The sequence below is a fragment of the Panthera uncia genome (genome assembly GCF_023721935.1).
Source record: "Panthera uncia isolate 11264 chromosome A3 unlocalized genomic scaffold, Puncia_PCG_1.0 HiC_scaffold_11, whole genome shotgun sequence".
Classification (NCBI taxonomy): domain Eukaryota; kingdom Metazoa; phylum Chordata; class Mammalia; order Carnivora; family Felidae; genus Panthera; species Panthera uncia.
The window spans coordinates 31444322-31469359 of NW_026057578.1; the positions used below are offsets into that span (position 1 = coordinate 31444322).

Below are 25038 nucleotides of genomic sequence, written 5' to 3' on the forward strand. Positions count from 1 at the left end.
TATTACATATATATATATATATATATTTAAATATATATAAACATATATATCTGTATATGTACTTGTAACTAAGCAATTTTAACTGATAGAAATATATATTATATATAATTTATATTATATATAAATATACAAACACACAATAAATATAGTAAGTTATATCAACTGTATATTTATATGTTATATAGCTTATATGAAACATATAGATTATATACATGTGTGTGTTTGTGTGTATGTGTTTGTTTAACTGAACTGGCTGAAATACAGTTGGCTGAACCCTAGCATGGACTGACAACTGTAGGCCCATAGGCTACATTAGGTTCTCGGATATATGAGAGATTATTCACATATTTTAAGATCTGTGACTACTAGTCAGGGCATGCTTCACAAATCCCTGTGTCTCATATCTGACTGTGTCTGTGTACATCACCTCCCCCCAAACACAGTAGCATTTGCAGCCCCTTGTCCTAGAATGAACTTTGCTTAGGTTATAAGGAGTGGATTATTCAACAGCTTCTTGCCAAGTGTTTGGCTGCCCATTTGCTCTTCTGATGTCTACCTGATTCAAAGAACCATTTGTAAAGGGAGGAAAAGGTCAGAGTAACAACATTTCACTCAGCCTCTAAAAACAGAGCTCAGACCCTGAGGGAAAGTTGTCTCTCTGTGGTGGAATTGGCATTAATCACTTATATGCAATGGCAGGATCAGGGCCAACCATTTGTGGGGATGGGGGTGGATGGTGTTTTCTCTGGTCATGGGTTGGTGTTTTCTTTGCTGGGAAGAAGGCAGACCTCTTTCCCACCCTCCTGAATTCCACCTCTGACCCAAATTTGCAATCAGATATCATATTGGACAAGTGGGCCAGCCGTTGGGATCTGAAACATTTTTTTAGTAGAAAATTTCACTCTTTTGACATTTGAAATCTGGTATAATGTAATTGAAGGAAAAAAAATGTCTATGGAGTTTTGTAGGCCTTACTGATGTATGTTGGGGTGGGATGGGGACAAATCACCTTAAGAGGGATTATCACAAATAAAGACAATCTAGGGCTCTTGACTCAAGAGGCCTTGCCATTCACACAGGATTATCAAGAGTGGTGCTAGAGAATACCACTCAAGTCAGGAGGTCTAGGTTCAAATCCTTGCTTTCAACACTCCAGTTGGGTGACCTTGACAAGTTGCTTATTAAAATACAAGTTGCTTGACTCTGTACACAGTAGTTCCGTGTATGCTAGAGCTGGCTTGTCCCTGTCAGAGAGCTGGGTATCTTCCCAATTGTTTTCACAGATGCCATGCTGTCTACGGTGGGAGTCTTTACACCAAGGAAATGGGTGAATCAGGTCTCCCCCTGTATTTACCAGCAACCACTGCATGTTTCCTAATCTGTACAATGAGGCTGACAATACTTACCTTACGCAGAGGCTGAATTGAGAGGACTCATGGGAAGCACAAGTGATACCCCCCCCTTTTTTTTTTAATATATGAAATTTACTGTCAAATTGGTTTCCATACAACACCCAGTGCTCATCCCAAAAGGTGCCCTCCTCAATACCCATCACCCACCCTGCCCTCCCTCCCACCCCCCATCAACCCTCAGTTTGTTCTCAGTTTTTAACAGTCTCTTATGCTTTGGCTCTCTCCCACTCTAACCTCTTTTTTTTTTTTTTTTTTCCTTCCCCTCCCCCATGGGTTTCTGTTAAGTTTCTCAGGATCCACATAAGAGTGAAACCATATGGTATCTGTCTTTCTCTGTATGGCTCATTTCACTTAGCATCACACTCTCCAGTTCCATCCACGTTGCTACAAAAGGCCATATTTCATTTTTTCTCATTGCCACATAGTATTCCATTGTGTATATAAACCACAATTTCTTTATCCATTCATCAGTTGATGGACATTTAGGCTCTTTCCATAATTTGGCTATTGTTGAGAGTGCTGCTATAAACATTGGGGTACAAGTGCCCCTATGCATCAGTACTCCTGTATCCCTTGGATAAATTCCTAGCAGTGCTATTGCTGGGTCATAGGGTAGGTCTATTTTTAATTTTCTGAGGAACCTCCACACTGCTTTCCAGAGCGGCTGCACCAATTTGCATTCCCACCAACAGTGCAAGAGGGTTCCCGTTTCTCCACATCCTCTCCAGCATCTATAGTCTCCTGATTTGTTCATTTTGGCCACTCTGACTGGCGTGAGGTGATATCTGAGTGTGGTTTTGATTTGTATTTCCCTGATAAGGAGCGACGTTGAACATCTTTTCATGTGCCTGTTGGCCATCCGGATGTCTTCTTTAGAGAAGTGTCTATTCATGTTTTCTGCCCATTTCTTCACTGGGTTATTTGTTTTTCGGGTGTGGAGTTTGATGAGCTCTTTATAGATTTTGGATACTAGCCCTTCGTCCGATATGTCATTTGCAAATATCTTTTCCCATTCCGTTGGTTGCCTTTTAGTTTTGTTGGTTGTTTCCTTTGCTGTGCAGAAGCTTTTTATCTTCATAAGGTCCCAGTAATTCACTTTTGCTTTTAATTCCCTTGCCTTTGGGGATGTGCCGAGTAAGAGATTGCTACGGCTGAGGTCAGAGAGGTCTTTTCCTGCTTTCTCCTCTAAGGTTTTGATGGTTTCCTGTCTCACATTCAGGTCCTTTATCCATTTTGAGTTTATTTTTGTGAATGGTGTGAGAAAGTGGTCTAGTTTCAACCTTCTGCATGTTGCTGTCCAGTTCTCCCAGCACCATTTGTTAAAGAGACTGTCTTTTTTCCATTGGATGTTCTTTCCTGCTTTGTCAAAGATGAGTTGGCCATACGTTTGTGGGTCTAGTTCTGGGGTTTCTATTCTATTCCATTGGTCTATGTGTCTGTTTTTATGCCAATACCATGCTGTCTTGATGATGACAGCTTTGTAGTAGAGGCTAAAGTCTGGGATTGTGATGCCTCCTGCTTTGGTCTTCTTCTTCAAAATTACTTTGGCTATTCGGGGCCTTTTGTGGTTCCATATGAATTTTAGGATTGCTTGTTCTAGTTTCGAGAAGAATGCTGGTGCAATTTTGATTGGGATTGCATTGAATGTGTAGATAGCTTTGGGTAGTATTGACATTTTGACAATATTTATTCTTCCAATCCATGAGCAGGGAATGTCTTTCCATTTCTTTATATCTTCTTCAATTATCTGCATAAGCTTTCTATAGTTTTCAGCATACAGATCTTTTACATCTTTGGTTAGATTTATTCCTAGGTATTTTATGCTTCTTGGTGCAATTGTGAACGGGATCAGTTTCTTTATTTGTCTTTCTGTTGCTTCATTGTTAGTGTATAAGAATGCAACTGATTTCTGTACATTGATTTTGTATCCTGCAACTTTGCTGAATTCATGTATCAGTTCTAGCAGACTTTTGGTGGAGTCTGTCGGATTTTCCATGTATAATATCATGTCATCTGCAAAAAGCGAAAGCTTGACTTCATCTTTGCCAATTTTGATGCCTTTGATTTCCTTTTGTTGTCTGATTGCTGATGCTAGAACTTCCAGCACTATGTTAAACAACAGCGGTGAGAGTGGGCATCCCTGTCGTGTTCCTGATCTCAGGGAAAAAGCTCTCAGTTTTTCCCCGTTGAGGATGATGTTAGCTGTGGGCTTTTCATAAATGGCTTTTATGATCTTTAAGTATGTTCCTTCTATCCCGACTTTCTCAAGGGTTTTTATTAAGAAAGGGTGCTGGATTTTGTCAAAGGCCTTTTCTGCATCGATTGACAGGATCATATGGTTCTTCTCTTTTTTTTTGTTAATGTGATGTATCACATTGATTGATTTGCGAATGTTGAACCAGCCCTGCATCCCAGGAATGAATCCCACTTGATCATGGTGAATAATTCTTTTTATATGCCATTGAATTCGATTTGCTAGTATCTTATTGAGAATTTTTGCATCCATATTCATCAGAGATATTGGCCTGTAGTTCTCTTTTTTTACTGGGTCTCTCGTTTAGGAATCAAAGTAATACTGGCTTCATAGAATGAGTCTGGAAGTTTTCCTTCCCTTTCTATTTCTTGGAATAGCTTGAGAAGGATAGGTATTATCTCTGCTTTAAACGTCTGGTAGAACTCCCCTGGGAAGCCATCTGGTCCTGGACTCTTATTTGTTGGGAGATTTTTGATAACCGATTCAATTTCTTCTCTGGTTATTGGTCTGTTCAAGCTTTCTATTTCCTCCTGATTGAGTTTTGGAAGAGTGTGGGTGTTTAGGAATTTGTCCATTTCTTCCAGGTTGTCCAATTTGTTGGCATATAATTTTTCATAGTATTCCCTGATAATTGTTTGTATCTCTGAGGGATTGGTTGTAATCATTCCATTTTCATTCATGATTTTATCTATTTGGGTCATCTCCCTTTTCTTTTTGAGAAGCCTGGCTAGAGGTTTGTCAATTTTGTTTATTTTTTCAAAAAACCAACTCTTGGTTTCATTGATCTGCTCTACAGTTTTTTTAGATTCTATATTGTTTATTTCTGCTCTGATCTTTATTATTTCTCTTCTTCTGCTGGGTTTAGGCTGCCTTTGCTGTTCTGCTTCTATTTCCTTTAGGTGTGCTGTTAGATTTTGTATTTGGGATTTTTCTTGTTTCTTGAGATAGGCCTGGATTGCAATGTATTTTCCTCTCAGGACTGCCTTCGCTGCGTCCCAAAGCGTTTGGATTGTTGTATTTTCATTTTCGTTTGTTTCCATATATTTTTTAATTTCTTCTCTAATTGCCTGGTTGACCCACTCATTCGTTAGTAGGTGTTCTTTAACCTCCATGCTTTTGGAGGTTTTCCAGACTTTTTCCTGTGGTTGATTTCAAGCTTCATAGCATTGTGGTCTGAAAGTATGCATGGTATAGTTTCAATTCTTGTAAACTTATGAAGGGCTGTTTTGTGACCCAGTATATGATCTATCTTGGAGAATGTTCCATGTGCACTCGAGAAGAAAGTATATTCTGTTGCTTTGGGATGCAGAGTTCTAAATATATCTGTCAAGTCCATCTGATCCAATGTATCATTCAGGGCCCTTGTTTCTTTATTGACCATGTGTCTAGATGATCTATCCATTTCTGTAAGTGGGGTGTTAAAGTCCCCTGCAATTACCACATTCTTATCAATAAGGTTGCTTATGTTTATGAGTAATTGTTTTATATATCTGGGGGCTCTGGTATTCGGCGCATAGACATTTATAATTGTTAGCTCTTCCTGATGGATAGACCCTGTAATTATTATATAATGCCCTTCTTCATCTCTTGTTACAGCCTTTAATTTAAAGTCTAGTTTGTCTGATATAAGTATGGCTACTCCAGCTTTCTTTTGGCTTCCAGTAGCATGATAAATAGTTCTCCATCCCCTCACTCTCAATCTAAAGCTGTCCTCAGATCTAAAATGAGTCTCTTGTAGACAGCAAATAGATGGGTCTTGTTTTTTTATCCATTCTGATACCCTATGTCTTTTGGTTGGCGCATTTAATCCATTTACATTCAGTGTTATTATGGAAAGATACGGGTTTAGAGTCATTGTGATGTCTGTATGTTTTATGCTTGTAGTGATGTCTCTGGTACTTTGTCTCACAGGATCCCCCTTAGGATCTCTTGTAGGGCTGGTTTAGTGGTGACAAATTCTTTCAGTTTTTGTTTGTTTGGGAAGACCTTTATCTCTCCTTCTATTCTAAATGACAGACTTGCTGGATAAAGGATTCTTGGCTGCATATTTTTTCTGTTTAGCACACTGAAGATATCGTGCCAAGCCTTTCTGGCCTGCCAAGTTTCAAAGGAGAGATCAGTCACGAGTCTTATAGGTCTCCCTTTATATGTGAGGGCACGTTTATCCCTTGCTGCTTTCAGAATTTTCTCTTTATCCTTGTATTTTGCCAGTTTCACTATGATATGTCGCGCAGAAGATCAATTCAAGTTACGTCTGAAGGGAGTTCTCTGTGCCTCTTGGATTTCAATGCCTTTTTCCTTCCCCAGTTCAGGGAAGTTCTGAGCTATAATTTCTTCAAGTACCCCTTCAGCACCTTTCCCTCTCTCTTCCTCCTCTGGGATACCAATTATGCGTATATTATTTCTTTTTAGTGTATCACTTAGTTCTCTAATTTTCCCCTCATACTCCTGGATTTTTTTCTCTCTCTTTCTCTCAGCTTCCTCTTTTTCCATAACTTTATCTTCTAGTTCACCTATTCTCTCCTCTGCCTCTTCAATCCGAGCTGTCGTCGTTTCCATTTTGTTTTGCATTTCGTTTAAAGCGCTTTTCAGCTCCTCGTGACTGTTCCTTAGTCCCTTGATCTCTGTGGCAAGAGATTCTCTGCTGTCCTGTATACTGTTTTCAAGCCCAGCGATTAATTTTATGACTATTATTCTAAATTCACTTTCTGTTATATTATTTAAATCCTTTTTGATCAGTTCATTAGCTGTTGTTATTTCCTGGAGATTCTTCTGAGGGGAATTCTTCCGTTTGGTCATTTTGGATAGTCCCTGGAGTGGTGAGGACCTGCAGGGCACTTCCCCTGTGCTGTGGTGTATAACTGGAGTTGGTGGGCGGGGCCGCAGTCCGACCTGATGTCTGCCCCAGCCCACCGCTGGGGCCACAGTCAGACTGGTGTGTGCCTTCTCTTCCCCTCTCCTAGGGGCGGGATTCACTGTGGGGTGGCGTGGCCCATCTGGGCTACTTGCACACTGCCAGGCTTGTGGTGCTGGGGATCTGGCGTATTAGCTGGGGTGGGTAGGCAAGGTGCACGGGGGCAGGAGGGGCAGGCTTAGCTCACTTCTCCTTAGGTGATCCACTTCAGGAGGAGCCCTGTGGCAGCGGGAGGGAGTCAGATCCGCTGCCGGAGGTTTGGCTCCACAGAAGCACAGAGTTGGGTGTTTGCGCAGAGCGAGCAAGTTCCCTGGCAGGAACTGGTTCCCTTTGGGATTTTGGCTGGGGGATGGGCGGGGGAGATGGCGCTGGTGCCTTTGTTCCCCGCCAAGCTGAGCTCTGCTGTCTGGGGGCTCAGCAGCTCTCCCTCCCTTTGTCCTCCAGCCTTCCCGCTTTCCGAGCAGAGCTGTTAACTTATGACCTCCCAGACGCTAAGTCGCGCTTGCTGTGGGAACACAGTCCGTCCGGCCCCTCCGCTTTTGCCAGCCAGACTCGGGGGCTCTGCTTGGCCGGCGAGCCGTCCCTCCGCGCCGGCTCCCTCCCGCCAGTCCGTGGAGCGCGCACCGCCTCGCCACCCTTCCTACCCTCTTCCGTGGGCCTCTCGTCTGCGCTTGGCTCCGGAGACTCCGTTCTGCTAATCCTCTGGTGGTTTTCTGGGTTATTAGGCAGGTGTAGGTGGAATCTAAGTGATCAGCAGGACGCGCGGTGAGCCCAGCGTCCTCCTACGCCGCCATCTTCCCTCCTCCTTCAGTGATACCCCTTAATACATGTTAGCATTCTAATTCTTTTAGCCATGTAATAACAACTCTATTGTTGAGGATATTATCTGGGGAGGCAGACACAAGATCTCACTTGCTCTAACATTGGTTGGCACAACCATTTAACCTCTTGGTATCTGTTTTGCCCCTGTGGTTTGACTGTCAGGGCCGCCTGTCAACCTGCCCTGAAATTCGAGTTATAGAACTACGTGGTTTGACTCGAATAATGGGCCCGTGTTGGCAGAGTGATGCTAGAGTTTCAGAAGGAAGTGTGTGCGTGGTGCATAGGAGTGGAGGATGTACCCCAACTGGATTGTGGGGAAAATGAACCACAACCAAGGAATGCTGGAGACGAAGGGCTGTAAGAAACCGCACAATCCAAACCCTTGTTTTACAGATGAGGAGACATATGCTCTCAGGTGGGGGCTTGGATTTTCTATTTTTGTTGTTTCAGTTTCCTTTTTGATCAGGCTAATACAATAACTGTCTTGAAGAGATATCTGTATTCCCATGTTCATTGCAGCTTTATTCACAATAGCCAAGATATAGAAACAGCCTAAGTGTCTATTGCTGGGTAAATGGATGTAGATAAAATGTGTGTGTGTGTGTGTGTGTGTATGTGAGGTGTATATATACATATATATACATGTATATATACACGATGGAATATTATTCAGCCACTAAGAAGAGGGAAATTCTGCCATTTGCAACAGCATGGATGGACCTTGAGGGCATCATACTAGGTGAAATGAGTCAGGCAGAAAAAGACAAATACTGTATAATCTTACTTATATGTGGAATCTAAAAGAAACAAACTCATAGAATAGATTGATGGTTGTCAGATGTGGGGGATGGAAGGTGGAGGAAATGTGTGAAGGTGGGGACGTTTTAAGCTGCTTTCAGGCAGGATCATAGCCCCTTACTTTGCATTCAGCCAGCAGTTAGCTAGCTACTCTTCTTTTTTCCTCAGTGAATATCTCATGACTTATTCAATTTCCATGAATGTGTAATGACTTAATAGATATAATATTAAAATACAAAACCAGAAACCAGTATACAAGTTGGTATAAAGGCTGAAAAGACAGAACCCAAAATGCCAACAGTGTAGGTCTTTGGACAGTGTTAGTAAGACACACCTGGCTTTGAATTCTGGTTTTGCTTACTGGTGGTGTGGCTTTGGGCAAGTTATTTCACCTTCTGAACCTGTTTCCTCCTTTGTGAAATGAGAAGGCAAGCCATTCCTGCCCCACAGTGGGTTGACATGAGAACTGTATGAAGGGACATCTATAAGCTGCACATTACTACCTGTTATGGACCATCTACAGCTAAATCAAATCCAAATGTTTTGGACATTCATCCATCAAGTCAGAGGCCCTCTGATGCTCCTTCACCTTTGGGTTTTTCTTTTCTCTCTCATGCTTTTTCTAAAATGTAGATGTGGAAAAAAGAGCTTACGATGTCAGGAAATCTAGGGACCTTCAATGGGAAAGGAGTTAAAGCCAACAGGTAAGTGAGGTTTCTAAGTCAATCTCACGGGGAGGAATGAGCTCAAATCTTGGAACCGTGTGGAAAAGTACGCATTAAACTTGAAAGTTGCATTCCTTTCTCAGGGGGTAGAAAATATTCACCTGTTTAGAGACAGCAGACTGGAGAGGACACAACTAGACGATACTCAAATCCAGATAAAGCTTTTAATTAAAAAAATTCATAAAAAATAGTAAAAAATGCAGATTTCCCCATCTAGTATAGATAAGAAAGCGAAGGAGGCTGAAAGACACATTAATTTAAAATTTCATCATAGGAAGTCAGATGACCTTTTGCACCCAGTGTAAAAAGAGTCCTTACATTGCTCCTGGGAATAGCAGCATTTAGGCTTTGGTGGTCACACTTGGGATGTGGTCGTATAGTCATGGAAGAAGTGTTCCCTGGAAAGTTTGGTGAAGACCAGTCACCTTCTTTGAGTATTTTCATAGAAATGTCAGGCAACCATGGAAAGCCAAGGAAGAGAGTTATACTGAAGGTCCAGCTCTGATTAAGTTATGTAGAGCTGTGCTTCACAGCAGACAGGTGACATGTGGCCTCAAGCAGCATTATTTTAACCTAGGGCCTGACATAATATTAAAGACCTGACTTAGGTTCTAAAATAATAGAGCCTAAGACTATATAGAAATGACCAACACCAAGTAAAACAGTATGCTCAGCACTAGTTTCTATAGAAGACATTTCAAGCAAAGTTCTTTATGATGTGGACCAGACTTTCCAAGTTCCTAAGCCACTTCCTAGATTTAAGCTGGGCCTTGGAAGTTCAGCTGGTGCCTGGGGAGTTTTCATGAACATTGACCTCTAAAGGAGGGGCTGAAAGAGGACTTTCAAGCAACAGCTTCCAGCTCAGGGCCTGGGGTTCCCTAGACAGGGCTGTCTTAATGTGGTTCCTGGAGCAGTGGAGATCTCTCTTCTCAAATGTCTTAGTTGGAAAATAAAGCACAGTGGATCTTAAAAGAATTTCAAAATGGAAATGGACCCTCTGCTTTACCCTGGCAACCCAAGTCCTTTCTGTGACAGGAGAACATTTATAAAAACATAATTAAATGCTATCTGATATTACCCACTACCCCTGATACTGCTTCTTTCCTTCTCAAAACCCATTCCTCCCAAAGCTGACAAACCAAAACAGAAAATGACAATTGAGGGCAGTTATTAATTGGCTCATGCTCATGTCTTGAGGTAGAGATGACAAGAGCAAAAAGAAAAAAAAAAGTCTATTATCAGCTCCTAATTTACAAAATGTAGATGGAAGCCAGTGAGGAAGCCATCAACCCCTGAACTTGGTGGTCTTGGAGAAGAGGTTTGTCCTTCTCTCCATGACCAGCTGGGACGGAGACCCCATTGTAAGCCTGGATGCAGGGAAGTGGTTTTTATGAACAGAGAGAACTAGACCCATCTTCCTGAGCCCCAGCTCAGAGTAGAAGCAGTTGAGACATGCAGCTGGGTTAAGGAATGGATTTCCCTGTTCCTCTATGTCACCCGTGTCATCAGGAAGGACTTAAAGGTGGCCGAGGAATGGAAAAGGAGCTGCAGGTGGCAGCAGTAACCTGAGGAGACCGATGTCCAAGACCAGATGGGTCAGCAGTCACCTCTGCAGAAGTCACTGTGAACTGATGACACTGCAGGCCACTGCTCTGACCCCTTGTCACCAACTAGTACCAGGTACCCCCACCTCTCCCCTCCCCTCCCCCAGACCTTGACCTATAAGGGAAAAAGTGTGAGTGTAGACTCCCTCTGCCATTTTCACAATATGGGAACTAAAAGCAGTTCTGTTAAGGAAAGACAGATTTCTTTTTGTACCTGAGTTAGTGAATAAGGTAGATCCTTGGCTACATGTGCTTTTAACCTTTCTGTCTTTCCACTGACTTAGCAACGGAGCAGAAAGGCACACTGGTGACTTCTAGCCATACACTTGCAGGTTCTGGAAGTCACAGAACTGTAGCTACATACTGGGATATAGTAGTATTAGCCTGTCTTCTACCTACCCATTTTACGGAAAAGGCAACTGAGGCCTCCTCTGTTACTGGTAGGACAGGGCAAAGAAAGGAAAGGGATATGCTAGGCAGTGTGTTTGAAATGAGGCAAGGATCCTCATCTGAGTGACCAGCGGTAAGTATATGGTTGTCTGTCAGTCTGGACTCTACACATTGGGTGAGCCAAGGATCCCATCTGTCCAGGGAGGACCATCCTTGGCTCACTGTCTGTGTAGGCAGATCTGTTTTGGTTCAGTCCTGACCACCAGTCAACTTGTGGAACAGGTCCTCGTCAAGTGTCTCATTCTGGTCCTTGGACCGGGTGGACAGGAAAATGTAGCCACCGATGTATTCATGCACAATCTTGCAATCCGCACTCAGGCAGGTGAACGCAATGGAGACATTCTGGTCAAATTCGATTGCCACCTGGAAGAGGAAGGCACAGGTAAGCTTAAACTCTGACAAGGAAAATGAAGAAAAAAACGCCTTGTGATGGCGTCAGAGCTGAGGACTGCCTAGGTGGCTTACAGATAACTCCCCCTGCTTGGGATTTCTCTCCCTCTCTCTCCCCAGAACCCCACAGACAAAAAGCAAAACAAAACCCCCCAAAACAACTCCAAAAACAATCACCACTTCCATTAGACGCTTACAGCAAACTTGTCTTTGCTCTCTTTGCGCCCTCTTGTGGTGTCAACTTTGCTACACATTTGGCAAAACATTCTAACTCCCAACACACATAGATACTTTCTGTCACTCTTGTTTAGATGTTAAGAACTTCCTAAGCACTCCATCTGTCCAGGGGCAGGGTACTTTGCAGACTTTTTGATGGAGAATAAAAGGCTTCCCTGAATTTTCCTGCACCCAACAGCCCTGCACCCCTTCCCAGGTGAAAGTCACAAACTCTAAATCAGAAGAAACATTCTTCACTGGTTCTCAAACCTTGGTTGCCCAAGTGGACTTTTGAAAATTACTGATGCCAAGCTCCCACTCCCAGAGACTGGGATTTGATTGGTCTAGGATGTGGCCCGGGCAGTGGTGTTTTCAAGTTCCCCAGGTGATCCTAATACTCAACAAGGATTTAGAGCCACTGTCTTAGAGGCCACCTAATCTCAGACTTTTATTCTACAAATGAGTGGCTCCACTGAAAGGAATCCATGGTTCTTTAAAAAAAAGTGTGAGTTTGGGGTGCTTGGGTGGCTCAGTTGGTTGAGCATCTAATTTCAGCTCAGGTCATGATCTCATGGCACTGGGCTCTGTGCTGGCAGCTCAGAGCCTGGAGCCTGCCTCTGATTCTGTGTCTCCCTCTCTCTCTGTCCCTCCTCTGCTTGTGCTCTGTCTCCCAAAAATAAACATTAAAAAAATTTAAAATACAGTGTATGTCTCTTATCATCCCTCTAGGTAGATGGCTTTCTACTGGAAAAATGAGAAAACAAAGGAGAAAAGATTCTTTATCAATATCAGAATATGTTAAATCATCTGGATGCTAAGGTGCCTCTGACTTGATCTACAATTTCCCAGCTTATAGCTTTGGCTTGAACTTAGCTCCTGGGGTGCCATTAATGGGAGGCAGACGGTTTGGGGTCCCCTTAACTCAAGAGGCAAAGCTTTTCTCAGTCATCCCTGCTCACATCACTTGCTTCTCTAGTAGTTTTTACTTTTTGGGACTGGAATGCTCTCCAGGTGGGCAGTTGAGCCTCTGAGTCCTCAACTAGTTGGGCTTCTTGGCAGCCCATTAGATGAGGCCTTTTTGGATTCATTTTGGGTGACAGTTCTCAGGTAGTTTCCACTAAATAATTCAGTCTAAGTCTTACATAATCCTATGCTGAGTTGAAGGAAACTAATCAAATTGCTCAGCAATTTTAGAGTCTGTATGGCAAGTCCATATGGAGACTAAGCCAACCCATGGTGTTAATTCAAAACCATTCGGCCTGTACTTGTTAGGAAACTGCCCAGAATTGCATGTGATTATTTTAGCAGACAATGACCATATGCCTGTGGTTTCTGAGTTCTAAATGTATGAACAGAGTAATGTACAATTCTGATGGAACACACATATATAGGCTCAACGCTGAATGTACTAAAAACTTTCACTGTACCTGCCGGATTTCCCAGTTTACATTCCACTGCTTCATATTTGTGAATCTCCATGTTGTAATTGGAATCCCAGTGGTTGCATCGATTCTAATCAACCTATTATAGGAAACTCCCAGAATATCATCTTTCTTGCTTCCTTTAAATCTAAAAACAATTAATATGAATTAAAAGAAGGAACTGCTTCCTGTAATATGATATTCATATACAACTTCTTAAAGATAATATGAACATTTCTAAATGGCATCCAAAGAATGGACAGTGAAGGATTAGCTTTCTACAGAAGAAGGGTGTTTTTATTGTGATATGAAGAACATATGAAGAATGGAGAGAATTAACAAGGCTGCCCTGTACACATCATTTCATAAAACTGACATCATTGGAAAGCAAAGTAAGAAAGGGTCAAGTCAATTAATTGAAAATTGCCAACTGTGTATGCCAGGCACCGTTCTAGGCACAAGGAATATAGTAGTGATCTCAGTATGAAAATGTCTATCTTCATGGAGCTTGTATTCTAGTGGGGGGACAGGGTCATGAGTAAGTTAAATATATATGGCAGATAAGATCATAAAGGAAAATAAAACACAGAAGGGGGACGGGGAATACTGGCAAATGGGGTGGTTACAGTTTTACAACTGTAGGCTGTAGTGAAAGAGGCCACTTGATTAAAGATGCTGGTGAGGGACTGTGCTATGTGGGTATCTGGGGAAAGAGTATTGTAGGCAGAGGGCATAGCCAGTGCAAGGCTGCAGCATTTTATGTATGTATGTATGTATGTATGTATGTATTTGTGTGTGTGTGTGTGTGTGTGTGTGTGTGTGTGCGTGCACGCACGTGCACTCAAAGACCTGTCACAGGAGGCCGGTGTGGCTGGGCACAGTGAAGGAGGAGCAGAGGTGTGAAATTCTGGAGCTAAGGTCTTGTAGGACCATTGTAAGGATTTGGCTTATACACTGAGTGAGCCAGAAGGCCTTCAGATGGTTCTGGGCAGAGGCTGCCATGGTTTGACTCAGATCTTAAACAGATCACTCAGGCTGCCAACTTGAAAACTTAGGGAACAAGGGGAGAAGCAGGGAGCCCAGGTAGGTCTGTGAAGAGAAGGTATAGAAGATTGTTATGGGCAGCCAGTGTGTTTGGGCCATTTGTGAAAGGACAATATTCTAAAATAAAAAGAGTTCTATGTTCTAGACTGAGAAGAAACTGGGATCCAAGAAAGGCACTTAGAAACACATAGAGAGCAAGAGAGGCAAGTGAACATTGTAATCACCTGACAAGGTAGTAGGTGAGGCCAAATTCAGGTAGAGACTGCCATGCCTGGATGAACCGCAGCTTGGCTTCGACCAGGGGCATCTGAGCCACATTCTGGTGGGCTTCTAGAATCCGGGCTGCCAGCTAAGCAGAAGTGGTAGACATCAAACTGTCCTTAGCATACAGTGACTATTCTATAATCGTCCCTTTAGCTCAGATCCCCAGTGAGAAAAATAAATGCAAGGCCCAACTGTAGCTCTACAAAGAGAATTCATTTATTCATTCATTCACCCATTCATTCATTCTTGCTTCCTCTCTCTCCTTCTGAAACAAAACATGTAAATCACCGGGGAGAAGAAGGAACAAGATCAACCAACACATAAACTTGTAAGGTTCATGGAGATGGAGAGTTCTGGGTCCCTCTTTCTAGGGTCTATATAGTGTCCATGGACAATGGTTCCACTTACATCAGTCTATTTGCGTAACTTTTTAACCCCCTCTGATGGGAGCACAATGTAAAGTTTTAATTTGTGGGGACTAAATAATTTTAATTAAATCTGGGAATATTACCATGTTTAGGTAGCAGAAGTCAGTGCTAACAAAATGAACAATAATCTCTTAACATGGTCTAATACGGAGTCCAAAGTCAAATATCCCCATGAGCTGATTTTTTCATGATGATGGCCTCAATCATTTTAATTCCTCATTTTACTTCAGAAAATACAGAATTTACTGCAAACAATCACTCAAACAAGATTAGCAGTACCTGCTTAGACTTGTGTTTTTTCGCACACCGAGGCGACACAAAACATTCTGGGTTTATGTCCATGGTTTCGATATTGGAAGCCACCTGAGATGCTGAGTTCCGATTTTTCATCCTCAAAAATGAAAGGATGTTGAGAACCTCTGGCTGGTAGGAACTGTCTGCCATGGTTTTTCCCTTTGATGCCAAGATGCAGGCAGCCATCCATTGGGCATACTGATTCTCCTGCAGCAAACATCAGAGGGCTGAGACACAAATTCAAGTACAGAGCCACCCTGCTGGGAACAGAGCAGGAGGTGGGCTCTTATCTCGACAATATACAAAACTGTCACCTACCAAGCAAGGAAAGATGTGAAGTGGCACATGTTCTGAGTGGCTGTCAATCACCTAATTTAACACCCAACAAAAGCTTTTGAGTCCCATGTTGAGTTTCTCTATGCTAAAGGGCTAGAGAATAGGAATGTCAGCTGTGATAAATTCCATGCAGGGAACTTTGCATTTAAAGATAAACCAAGGACACAGGAGCTCCATGGAGCACAGACAGATGAAAACCCAAGCTACCCGACAGACTTCCTTGATGTATATTTCCATTTTCATATCATGTCTGATCTCTATGACAGAAGGACATGAGGAAAAAAATCATTAACTGATTTCCCATATAATGTCTACCCTGGCCTATTCTTAGTAAAGATTTGAATCCCATAGTAGGAATCAGGTCCACTGATGGGCTCTGAACCAGTCAGTGGCGGCCTCTATTGTTCTTTAATGTGTGTGCTCATTTTTCACCTCAGGGAACCAAGTGGAGTGGTCTCAGAAGCTGAGGGGATGCAGATGAACGGTAGAATTCTACAGAGCAACAGTGAGTATGGTATGCTGAATTACTGACCTCAATCTTCATCCTCCTGGTATCCACACCTTTTGCCATGTAATTTTACGATCTGTCTCATTGGAGCCAGGGTGTAATTTCCCACCTCTTGACTTTGAGCCTCACCATGGACTTACTTTAGCTGATGGAACGTAGGCGGAAATAACAGTGTACTCACTCAAAGCTCAAGTTTTAGGAGGTCTGCCACGTTTGTAGTTCCTCTCTTGCACTTCCGCCATCACTATGAGCAGAGCCTCCCCAGGCAGCTGGGTACCCAGAATACAGTGTGCTTACCTCCAGTAAGGAGCCAAGCCTAGCCAGACCTGTGGCTGGAAGCAGATCTGTTCAGCTGACACAAGGCTGGATCATCCAAGCCCATAGATGTTTCAGAGACCAAGGTTTACTGGTATGTGTCATTTGATTTTGTGGTTGTTTGTTACAAAGTAATAGCTGACTGATGAGTGTTCTGATTTGAGAAAGCATCTCAGCTGGTTTGTCCTTAGGTTTAATAAAGGTGAAGGGAGTTAGCATTTTTGTGGTTTTACTCACATGATCACATCTGAGATACACTTCATTCATACCATCAGCAACAGGGATTAGTAACTTGATTCCAAATTTTCTCCCTGCTACATTTACATCTGGCACAACTTCACAGCCTGAATGATAAAAGGAAGGGACAAAACTGAGTTCTGAGAAATCTGTTATATCAATATCAGATGTGCATCTAAAAGAAACACTTTGAACGTAAGCCCTTCAGATTTGGTTCTCTTTTGAAAAACTGAGGAGCAAGCAGACAACATTAATTAAAGGATAACTAAGTAAGACTCATGAATAACTAACATGGATAACAAAAACTATTTTCTCTTATCATTTAAAATTTTTTTTTAACGTTTATTTATTTTTGAGACAGAGAGAGACAGAACATGAACGGGGGAGGGTCAGAGAGAGGGAGACACAGAATCTGAAACAGGCTCCAGGCTCTGAGCTGTCAGCACAGAGCCCGACGCGGGGCTCGAACTCACAGACTGCGAGATCATGACCTGGGCCGAAGTCAGCCGCTTAACCGACTGAGCCACCCAGGGGCCCCTCTTATCATTTTAAACATGTCATCAACTGAATTCATTTTCCAGGTTGATTTGGCTATTCTGCCTCATAGTAGCACTGAGTTATGAATATAAACTTTTAAAATAAATCAGGGCAGAGGGAGTTTTCTCACTGTCACCATATGATAAGGAAATTGAGTGCATTGGTTAAGTATTTTCAGTTAATGGAGTTACCAGTACACTCACAGCCACTTTCAGAAATTGGTACAGAAACTGAAGCGACACTGAATTAAACAGAACCATCCTGGAATTTAGAAAGTTTTCGGGATCCTACAAGGCCTCATGTACTACACTGATGACAGCAATTACCACCACTTCATAGGCTTGGCCACACTGGGGAAGAAAGGACAGCAGAATGCTGCAGACAGGCTGCTGTGTGGAAACCAGTGAGATAGAGCGGTTCCTCTGGAAGTCAATCCTGCTTCACTGGGTAGGAACCTTGGCTTTCATATGCATGCTAGCTGGGTCATGACAAGCCAATACCCTCATGTAGGACTCTCTTACCTCTCAGATTTAGTTTTTCTACTGGTTCTCCTTGTTCAAGCTCCTTATTTTTAAAGTAGGCTATAGATGTGTCTTTAAAGATGAACCAATATTGTTTGAAAGCCTTCAGTATTAGCTTCTTGGGCCTGCAAATTAAAGTACAATTAGCCTTTTAACAACCACCTAGAAACACAGTGACACGTTGCAAATTTTAAGTGGATCGAGATGCTCTAGAAACCCGTTCATATGACATACTCTTTATTTCTGAAAGTACTTTTCAAATTGCTAACTCATTTCTAAAAAGTAAAAATGGGGCTTTTAATAGGATATATAGAAAATTCAGAATCTCAGGAGTTAGACCATTCTGGCTCTGCTGATGCCTAATGTGTGACCCTGGGAAAGACACTTCATCTGCCTGGGCCATGTGCACTGCCTCTGTGTGACTGCCCTGTGAGCCTCCAACTCACAGGGCTTCTGTGAGGATAGAAAGAGGTAATCTCTGAAAGTGCTTATCACAGGACCTGGCATGACTGAAGTGCTCAATAAACTATTACTGTTATTTGAGAAATATCCATGAATCTGGGGACACCTGTAATTTCAGTATACTTCTTGTATCTGAAAAAGCTGTTCATATGGACAACACAGTTTTCAAGTTACAGGACTAAAAATCAGATCTAAAAGTAAGCAACATTTTCCGTGGTTTCCTCTTGATCCTTAAGAGAAACCCCCCAGAGAATTTCCACCGAGTCATGGAAATCACAAAAACCCTACAGCTAATCTGTATAGATTCTGCTGTTATTAAAAAATGTTTTGGGGGAAGATCTCCAAAAGTGATATCTGTGGGGGCCGGAACATTTTGTACTCTGGGCTGGACAAGGTTGGTGGTGCCAATAGCAGGTCTCAATTGGGTCACTGAAAATAGAAAACATGAGAGAGAGCTGGGAAGTGGGAAAGGGGGTACAGCTAGTCAGAGAAAAGATAACATGGGCTGTCCATGGTCCTGTGGAGCAGTCCCGGCTGTGGGGGTGAATCTCATGCTAGAGCAGTGGATTTCTGCATTCAAGAATGAGAGGAAGAGAGGAAGCCTTGTGTTAACCCTACTCATACATCATTTGGGGCAAGACTTTTAACATGTCAACCATCGTCTTTCCTTAGCTAAAAATGTGTTACACTTCACACAAAGATAAGAGAGAAAATGTTCATTAAAAAGCCAGTGTATAACACAGAAAGTATAAAATAAAATGGAAAAACATTATATGCAGGTAACATTTCCAAGATTTAGAAAGCCATTGCATCAAAATAATATTATGTTGAAAGCTGTAGTTACGATAATTCTAAGGAACACATTTGAAGGTTATTTGTCTAAGAATCAGAATCTCCAAAATTAATAGTATTTTCAAAATAGAATCAGAAGACAAGCCTTTACACAAAAGATAGTAAGGTCTCAGTTACGTCCTAGGCATTTAAATATTTCTATTCATAATTAAGAATGAAACTCTGCTGCTCCATTTTAACTGGACTTTAAGAGTATCAAAAGATTCCCACTGCTATCGTCTTCCAGGTTGGTTCATCTTCCAGGGCACTTCCATTAATTCCCAAAGCTAATGATTATTGCTCCTATTCCATGTTCCAGAGGCTGGAGCAGGACAGTGTAGGGGAAGAAGTGGAGAAGGTGGCTGCATGGGGCATGATAAACACAAGAATTGAGGCAGTCTTCTGAATCTTCATGGAGCCCATAGGGTCAAGAGGGAAATGCACATATCAATGAATAAAATATGCTACGTCGTGGAACAAGGATGTGCAGCGTGGTGAGTTACAGAGGACACAGTGTTTAAATATAGAATAAAGGATGGGTAAGAATTTGATTGGAGAAAAGGGAAGAGAAATTTCAGAAGGTAGGAACAGCACATGCAAAGTGTAGAGGTGAGTCAGAGCTGGGCACCTTGTAAGCAAGAGCTGGGTCAATATTACCCATATATATTATGTAAATATAATACCCTTCGCTTAACATATTTACAATTGTTAATTTGTAGTATTTGTAACATACGTTATAAAACCTATACAAATATATTAATTAAAAATGAATATGAAGAACTCTGTTTGTTTTAAAAAGGGAGGTTGTTACTCACTTACATAAATCCCAGTTGAGGAAGTACATTATTGGCCATGCTTACTCTAAATCACAATGTTCATTGTATAGTGCCATCTACCTAGTTTTGAAGGTTTTTGTTGAAACAAAGCTACGGAGTTCCATATTCCCTCATGTCAATCACTCACTTATGCAGATTAATCAGAACACGTTGCATTTTTATATTTTTAATAAGTGGGTTTAAAACACACTATAACTTCGGTCCACCTCGGTGGCTCAGTTGGTTGAGCATCCGACTCTTGATTTCGGCTTAGGTCATGGTCTCACAGTTTGTGGGATGGAGCCCTGCATTGGGCTCTGTACTGACAGTGTGGAGCCAGCTTGGGACTCTCTCTCTCTCTCTCTCTCTCTCAATCTCTGTCCCTACCCTGCTTGTGTGTGCTCTCTTTCTTAAACTTAAAAAAAAAAAACAAAACTTCATTTGGATGGTGTTTAATGCAGACAAATTCTGTTTCCAAGTTTTAAAGGTGTGCAGATAATATTATTTTTTAAACTTGGAAAGTCTAATTGGCTTTATTAAGTGATTCATAAAATGGGCATCATCCCATCTAGCAAGTAGAGGAGAGCTCTAAGGTATGGTACAAAATGGAGGATTGTTATAGGAAGGAAGTTGGGGTAAGAAAGTTATTAGCAAAAGAAAGGGCTGTTCTAGGCAAGGTCACCTTCCTGGTGCGGAAGGGCAGGAGGTCTTGTTAGGTGAATTAACCTCATCTTTTGGGAGATGGAAGGCCCATGTGACAGATGACTTCAGCGGTGCTGATTGGAAAATTTTCTACTGACCAGTTAAGACTAATTTCTGGGGAAGGTTGAAACTGCAATTAGGTATAAAGCCCCAGTTTGGTGAGGTGGTCTAAGTGATGCCATTTTGGGCCTGTGGTTTTCTTTTTAACAATTCCCCCCTTTTGATCAGACTGTCAGCTTAACTGAGAGATGTGATCAAAATTTAAGGCAAGATAATACTGTTTTAATAGGCAGTATCATTACTGGCAACACTATGACCATGGAAATATTTGCAAATAATGCTCTCATTATAGCACTAATCTCTTTCAAATACTGATTACGTTCTTACTCATTTCACAATCACCTTTTCCTTAAAGGAGAGGTTTCTTATTTTGAAAGCATCTGGAGGCTTATTAATGATGGCCGCCAGTTGTCATCACAGGTCATAAATTTGGAACACTAGCTTTTAAAAAAACAAGAGTGTATCGGGGCACCTGGGTGGCTAAGTTGCTTAAGCATCCAACTTCAGCTCAGGTCATGATCTCGCGGTTCATGAGTTTGAGCCCTGTGTATGGCTCTGCGCTAATAGCTTGGAGCCTGGAGCCTGCTTTGGATTCTGTGTCTCCCTCTCTCTCTGCCCCTCCCCTGCTAGCACTCTCTTTCTCTCAAAAAAATAAATTAAAAAAAAAAAAAAAAGAGTGCATAACTCCACTTAGAGATATTTTTCTATGTGATAACCAGTGTTTCTTCATGGCACCAAAGGTTTCATAGTCACTCTCTCTTTATGAAGTATTATAAAGATTCCTCTGTGTTTTTGGGGTCTTGTATTCCTCTCACTGATAATCTCCGATAGCACATTGTGTAAATCTGTCTGGGATGTTCTTTGCTATAGTAACTTGCCTACTTCCCTACAGTAACTTGTCTGTGAATGATGTAATGAATGAATTTTATGTGTGGCTTCTGTCTCTGTATCCTCTAGTGGAGCCATTTAATTGTTTCCAAAGTAGTCTCTCCAACACTGGTCACACCTTACAGTCTGGACATGAATCATTGTTTTTTATTAAATATGTAACTTACTAATAGAATTGTATCTTGTCTGGTTTATATTTAGGGGTTTGCATAAGGTAGAATCTTGAAAGGCTGGTTGGGCATAAAGTTCTAGACTGATTGCTACTTTCTCTTAGCACTTTCAAGATATTTCCCAGCCAACGAAGAGTCTGCTACACACTCCGCTGTTTTTCTTGCTAGGAAATCTGTTTTTTTCTCTCTGATTTAAAGACTTTCCGTTATCAATGGCTGGCCTTATTAAGATGTGCATCTATAGTGATTTATTTTGCTTGGGATTTACCATTCCTGAATTTAGGTATTTTTGTCTTTAACAATTCTGGAAAATTCTCAAGCATTCTTTTTTGAATACTTGCTTCTCTCCCATATTTTCTTATAGAACTCCTAGTATATAATGAAACTTCTCATTCTACTGATAACATATTTCCCATTTCTACCTTTCTGTTTTCTCTCTTCAACTGTGTTTTTAAACTTGACATTCAATGCACCTATTCTGTTTTAAATTTCGATGACTAAATTTTTTGTTTCCAGATTTTCTATTTGGTTCCTTTTCAATATCGCCTCTTCTCTTTCATGGTGATTGTTACCTTTTAATTTCCTTAAGGATTCTAAACATACTCATTTTATGTTTTTTTCAGATTGTTCTCTTACCTAAAATTATTGAAACTGCTAATTTTCTTGCTTGTTGGGTCTGCTGTCTTTCCTTTATGGTAGTTCGTGAACTTACATGGTTAGTTTTTATTGGGGGCTCATTTTTTAGAGGGTTATTATTTTCTCTATAAGGCCCATGCATGCTAGATTGTGGATATTTCCCTCCAGGTAGCAATTACATTTGCTAGGGCTTCACAGGTTTTGTGTCATGGGCTGGTTTCTGTTTTTTTTTTTTTTCCCCAGAATTCTCCTATCATGTAAGACACTTAAATTTAAATCTACATCCTTGGGTGACACAGGATTTGGCTCCATTTTCTCCGGAGAGACTTTTCATTTCCCCACACGGAACCCCATGCAAGGATGAACTTACTGCTTCCTGGCTGGTGGACAGTCTCTCCCTGTTAAACACAGAAGGCAGCCCTTGTGAGTTTTTGTTTTTAGGCACAGGCTTTAGTCTTGTGCTTTAGGCCTTACAATAGGCCTAAAACTTCATCTCCTATCTGTGCCCAGGGACTAAAATCCCAGCCCTAGGCCATGATAATCTGTGCATCTGAGGCTTCATTTGTAGAATTAGGTTTCCTCTGCATTTCCTGCAAACTGGACTTTCCCAGTCTCACCTCAACTCTGTATTTACAATTCTTTTATTTTTCCTTTATCTAGCACTCTTAGGTATTTATGGCAAGACCGAGGTTTGCATTAGATTGGGTGCATTTAAATCAGTTGCTGGAAACTGAAATCTAGTGTTTATATAGTGGGTTCAACTGATTTTGTTTAGGGAAAAAAAAAGAGCTTCACTGTTAAAGAAAAAGAAACATTAAAAATCAAAGGACTAGCTCCGTACTTTTCTACTGATAAAGAAAGGAAGGCCAAGGAAACGAAGGGCCTTTATGGGTCACACACCCACCAGGAATAGAGCTCCATTCCCCTCTTCCTGTCTCTTTTTTTCTTTGCTTCCTTCTTCCTTATCTTCTTTCTTTCTTTCTCTCTCTCTCTCTCTCTCTCTCTCTCTCTCTTTCTTTCTTCCATGAACTATATTGTCTATTAAATTCAACACCTTTAGACCTTTGGTAGATATAGTGACCACCGTGAAACATGAAGACAATTTTGTGAGCCTGAGCAAAGCAATCACATTAAAGTGAAGTGGATATAGGGCTTAACTCTGGGATATCGTCTCCTTCACTGAAAACATCTATAGGAAGGGAACTGTGGTTATTTGGTTTGTCAAGAGCCGGATTTGCTCTATGCAGAGAACATGGCAACCTACTGTCTCCATAGAATGATTGTTTAAAAATTATAAAGATGTATTTGTGGATTCAAGTGATTACTTTTTTTTATGTAGCTCTGGCTATAACAATATGTGTGGTTGCAACCATTTATGCCACAAAAGTTAAATTAATGATCCTACTGTTTGAGACCACATCCCATGAACACATTAAAAAAAAAAAAAGCAACCTGTAGAAACCCAGTGACAAATATGGGTACCTTTGGATGCTTGTTTCTCATTTATACCTGATTCACTGTTCACTTTTCCAAGTCTTTTTGTGCATCATGTATTACCAAAAGCAACTTGTGTTTCTTTTCAGGCCAACTGACCCAGTGAGGTGCCGGCTTGTTAAGAAAAGTCAACAAACCATAAAGTGACATGAATAACTGATAGAACTTCAAAGGGGTCTTATTCTTTTCATCTTAACACACTCTGGCACCATCACAAATGTAGCAGTCCTTTCTTTCCACAAAATAAAAAAAAATTCTCTGCCTTTTTAACAGTTTCAGATTGATCTGAGGTCACTGGGGAGTTTTTCAGAAACACCTTAACAGGCAGAGGTAGATAAACCTGTGTGACCACTGTGTGCAAGTCCAGCACCAACATTCTAGAGACAATTGATTTTTAAACCATGAAAGAACCTTCAAATGATGTCAAGTCCTGAGCCTCACAGATGACCATGACAGAAACTCCAGTCTAGTATATATATTCACTAATTGCCAACACTGGCCATGTTTACACCACCATTTATTGAACATTTAAAATTTTTTTTAATGTTTATTTTTGAGAGAGAGAGAGAGGAAGACTGCAAGTGGGGGGTGGGGTGAGCAGAGAGAGAGGCAGAGACAGAATCTGAAGCAAGCTCCAGGCTCTGAGCTGTCAGCACAGAGCCTGATGGGCTGGAACTCATAAACCATGGGATCATGACCTGAGCCAAAGTTGGGACACTTAACCAACTGAGCCACCCAGGCGCCCTCATTTACTGAACATTTAATGTGATCCAGGCACCATGCTCAATGCTTCATATATATTATTTCATTTAATTCCCCCCAATAAATCCAAGAGGAGGTATATCCGTATTTTATAGATTAGGAAACCGAGGCTCCAATACATGACAATGCCCTAGGTAACTCAGCTAGTGTGTGTTGTTGAGCTAGGATTCAGGCCATTGTCTATCTGATACCACAGCCCATGCTCTTACCTTTGAACCATGAACCTGACTAATGAGGTTCAATTTAACATTAAAAAAAATAAATAAATAAATAAAGGGGCACCTGGGTGGCTCAGTCGGTTAGGCAGCCGACGTCAGCTCAGGTCATGATCTCATGGTTCATGGGTTCGAGCCCCGCGTCGGGCTCTGTGCTGACAGCTCAGAGCCTGGAGCCTGCTTCGGAATCTGTGACTCCCCCTCTCTCATACTCTGTCTCTGTCTCTCAAAAAATAAATAAACATTAAAAAAAATGTAAATTCCTGGACTCTTTACCTGCAAGGCTTTGTTATGAGCAATCTCTTTCTCCTTCAAGGTGACTTACCTAAATAATTTGAGGTTATCTGCAAGTTGAGGGATATCAGTAATGTCCTCCTAAGGAAAAAGATAATATTTCATAAGCAGTAATTAGGTGGTGTTGATACTCTATACCTGCACTGTCGAGTACTATAGCCACTCATCACATGGAGTTATTAAAATCTGAATTAATTAAAATTAAATAAAATGAGAAAC

General features: G+C 41.4%; 1 protein-coding gene across 1 annotated transcript in view; it reads right to left on the minus strand.

The window, feature by feature from the left end:
• Positions 1-8883: 8883 nt before the first annotated feature.
• Positions 8884-25038, minus strand: part of FERMT1 (FERM domain containing kindlin 1) — a 31415-nt gene continuing 15260 nt past the window's right edge. Inside the window, exons 8-14 of the mRNA XM_049651121.1 lie at positions 24851-24900; positions 17491-17615; positions 16433-16539; positions 15022-15243; positions 14275-14399; positions 13013-13154; positions 8884-11342 (exon numbers count right to left, since the gene is read on the minus strand). Of these exons, the coding sequence (XP_049507078.1) occupies positions 11169-11342; positions 13013-13154; positions 14275-14399; positions 15022-15243; positions 16433-16539; positions 17491-17615; positions 24851-24900 (945 nt within the window). The 3' untranslated portion in view covers positions 8884-11168. The remainder of the gene's footprint in view (positions 11343-13012; positions 13155-14274; positions 14400-15021; positions 15244-16432; positions 16540-17490; positions 17616-24850; positions 24901-25038) is intronic.